Here is a 3,412-nt window from a genome sequence, read left to right on the forward strand (position 1 = left end):
TTGTAACGACCCGGCCCAGCCCATTTGGCGGTCCATTCGGCGGCCCATTTGGCGACCCTTGTGGTCGTCGACCGTCGGCCCGTCGACCGTGTCGTTACTCATCTGTACTTCCCACCCCTGGAAGTGGGTTTTTGCCTTCCCGAGAACACTTGGAAGTGGGTTTTTGCCTTCTCGAGAACACTTGGTACCAGGATTCATAAACTTTAGTACTTAGCCTGGTGGTCTAGAGTTCGAATCCTGGGGAAGACAAAAACCCACTTCCAGGGGTGGGAAGTCCAGATGAGTAACGACACGGTCGACGGGCCGACGGTCGACGGTCGACGAACCACAAGGGTCGCCAAATGGGCCGCCGAATGGACCGCCAAGTGGGCTGGGCCGGGTCGTTACATACCAGGTACCAATTCAATTTCGAATTCAACTTCTCGTGGGGGAGGTAGCACAGATAGATCTTCTGGGAATACCTCTGGGTAATCGCAGACAACCCTGACTTCTTCTTTCCTTAGCCCTTCTTTTTGGTTTGTGATAGGGCTCCCGCAAGTATACGGGTTGTCGTCAAGTAATAAAAAATATCGATCCACAAGGACCGTGGAATTACTTACTAGATTTAGCACAAAAAGGTGGGAGAGAAAATGAGCATGAGTTGTTGTGGGGGAGAAGGGAGCACTCTAGAGTACTTAATCCTAAATTCGGAGAAAGGAAACGATTGTGACAATGGATGTGAAGCGATCCTAGGACTTCGGACTCCTCAGAGTATTGATTGATTGACTTGGATCCTCTACCTTTCCTCAATAATTGTACAATTGTAGGGATGCTAACCAATATATCCAATTAGACCTCGTCAGGTATCCTCGGAATAAATCATTGGTGTTCTTCAGTCGACTGCATCACTCGACTGATCTTTTGTGAGTTTTTCCAAAGGGCATCAGTCGACTGCAAATGGCTCAGTCGACTGATATCAGTCGACTAGCAGATCAGCAGTCGACTGATGGCTCGATTTCTATATAAGCAATCTTAAACGGCGGTCGACTGCTAACCCTAAGGTTGTGTCACCCCTGCTGTTCTTCATCTCTCCAGCCATCCTCCAGCCTCCTAGAGCCCAAATCTTCCCTATTCTTCATCTCCTACTACCTCTACTCCTCCTTTCAAGCGAAAAACTAGGGTTTTTGAAGCTATAATGGAAAACCAACCAACTGGAAGAAGGTAAATCCTATTAAAACAATTCCTTTTGGTTCTATTCTCTTAAAAACTAGTTTTTGGACTAATTTGCTTATGTTTTGTGTCTTATGCATCATGCATTGCATTACTCTTAGAGTTAGGCAAAAACATGTAGCACATAGACCTTCTAGGACACCAATTCCTCAAAGGAGTGAAAATGCACCACAATATCCTAATCCATTTATTTTCAGAACACTCCTGAACCTAGATTCTACTCTTCAGCAGCCAAAAACATGTTTTAAAACAACTGATTTTCATCTTATGGATGTTAGGTTCATAAACAAATCCTTCTTCCAGTCATATGCACCTGGGTTGTATGAACTTATCAACTTTTATCAGTTGGAATCTCTTGTTAACTGTAATTGCAATATAAACCTAGACATGTGTAAGGAATTCTTTGTGAACCTTCGTCCTATTGATGCAAATGAAAACAACTACAAAACCACTGTTGCAGGGAGATCAATAGATTTTAATCCTGAGGTTATACGATCTTTTCTACGCCTTCGCCCATCGGCAAACTCTTTTGTGTGCTTTCCTGATGTTCCTGGACCTATCACTGGAACTTTCTCACACATCACAGTCAATCAAATCCATGAACATTACTTTGGTGTTCCAAGAAATCCTTTCATAAGAATCTTTCCAGGCACCGAAATGTCAGCAATTCATTATGTTTGGTATAGGATAGTTCTGGATTGTATCCTTCCACTTGTGACCCGAGGTCGATCAGTAGTAAGAATTCCTCATCTAATCATGATGTATGCATTAGAGCAACATCTAGACATCGACATTGCTCTTCATGTCTTCTCTGTCATCCTCCATTATTCTGGTGTTTCAAAAGGCAAACTATATATGCCTTTTGAAAATATCATCACTCAATTCATTGCATCCAAGGGCATTGACATCTCACTAGGTACCATTCGTCCACTCTCAAAAGATTATGATCAGTTGGGAGCAAAACATCTAAAGCTAGCAAAGATTCAACCTCATGGTGCAACTCTGGCATGGAAGCGTGACATTCAGCCAGGTGCTGCACAGCCAGCTGAGGCTCCTGAGCCTGAGGAGGGTGACGATGCACCTACTGAGCCTACGGCTGCCACTTCTTCTTCTTCCACTAGCTTAGATGAAAGGATTAGTCATTTTGAAGAAAGGATGGAGAAGAGATTTAATGATCTTGAAGAACGCATCCAGGGCTACTATGATCATGCTGATACATATCATCAGGAGGTTCGTAGCCTACGACAGGAATGGACAACTGCTGCACAACGACAAAATGAAATGTATGAGCAGCAGCAGCAGATGTTTGCCATGATGCAGAGGATGCACATGTCATTCCAGGCTCCACCTCCTCCTCCTGGCGATGATGATGCTGGATATGTAGTTAGAGTGACTTGATGTTTCTATGAATTTTTGTAAAACTTAAAACCTTTGCTTGTGCTTGTGATGTTAAGGATATTTTGGTTGTGCTTGACACTATTTTGCATCAATGTTGATAAGGATTTGCTTTTTAGTTTGTATGGCTATATTTGTGTGATAATTTTGATTCAAGATAAGCAGTCGACTGATGCCTCTGTTTTCCGAATTATACTAAATTTTCAATGGATTTTTGATTCCATCTTGCCACTTATTAGTATGTATTAATATACTTCTTTTCAATGATGTGTTTCTAATGTTTAACTTTATTTTTAGTGCTTGAACAAAGGAGAAGTAAGGATTAAGGGGGAGAAAGCAACAACGCGTGTCATAATTCTTTCTCTTGAAAAGTTGCCTACTTATTCATAATTTGCTCTGATAATTACTACTTTTTGTTGTATGTCAAAAGGGGAGAATAAAATGAAAAGTTAGGCTTTCATGATTATTCATGGTTACTTATTCATGCTTAGTATTTATGCTTACTTGATTAATTCTGATTAAAGCATGATTATTTATGGTGATATCATACATGCTTTATTAAAGATCTAACTTAAATGATTTTTGCCAAACATCATAAAGGGGGAGATTGTTGGGGCAATTTTTTTCAAGCGATTTGGATTTTAATGTTTGGCTAAATCAGGTTAAGTTAGGCAATGTTTGTTGATCTAACTTGTGTGACTTGAGTTCACAGGAAAGTCCAGGAATGAAGTTTTGGCATTTGGTGAAGTCCCGGAGGCGCGACCTCTTAGCAAAGATGAAGTCCCGGAGGCGAGGCCTCTTGGCAAGA

The 3,412-nt window shown here is 41.6% G+C and overlaps 1 protein-coding gene across 1 annotated transcript in view; it reads left to right on the forward strand.

Annotated features, from left to right (window-relative positions):
• Positions 1-2,607, forward strand: part of LOC141845977 (ABC transporter D family member 1-like) — a 48,078-nt gene extending 45,471 nt beyond the window's left edge. The window contains exons 14-15 of the mRNA XM_074733957.1: positions 1,488-2,439; positions 2,551-2,607. Coding sequence (XP_074590058.1) covers positions 1,488-2,439; positions 2,551-2,607 — 1,009 coding nt within the window. The remainder of the gene's footprint in view (positions 1-1,487; positions 2,440-2,550) is intronic.
• The last annotated feature ends 805 nt before the right edge of the window (positions 2,608-3,412 follow it).

Source organism: Curcuma longa, chromosome 15 (assembly GCF_044706935.1).
Source record: "Curcuma longa cultivar G26 ecotype Majalengka, Jawa Barat chromosome 15, ITB_CL_G26_1.1, whole genome shotgun sequence".
NCBI classification, from domain to species: Eukaryota; Viridiplantae; Streptophyta; class Magnoliopsida; order Zingiberales; family Zingiberaceae; genus Curcuma; species Curcuma longa.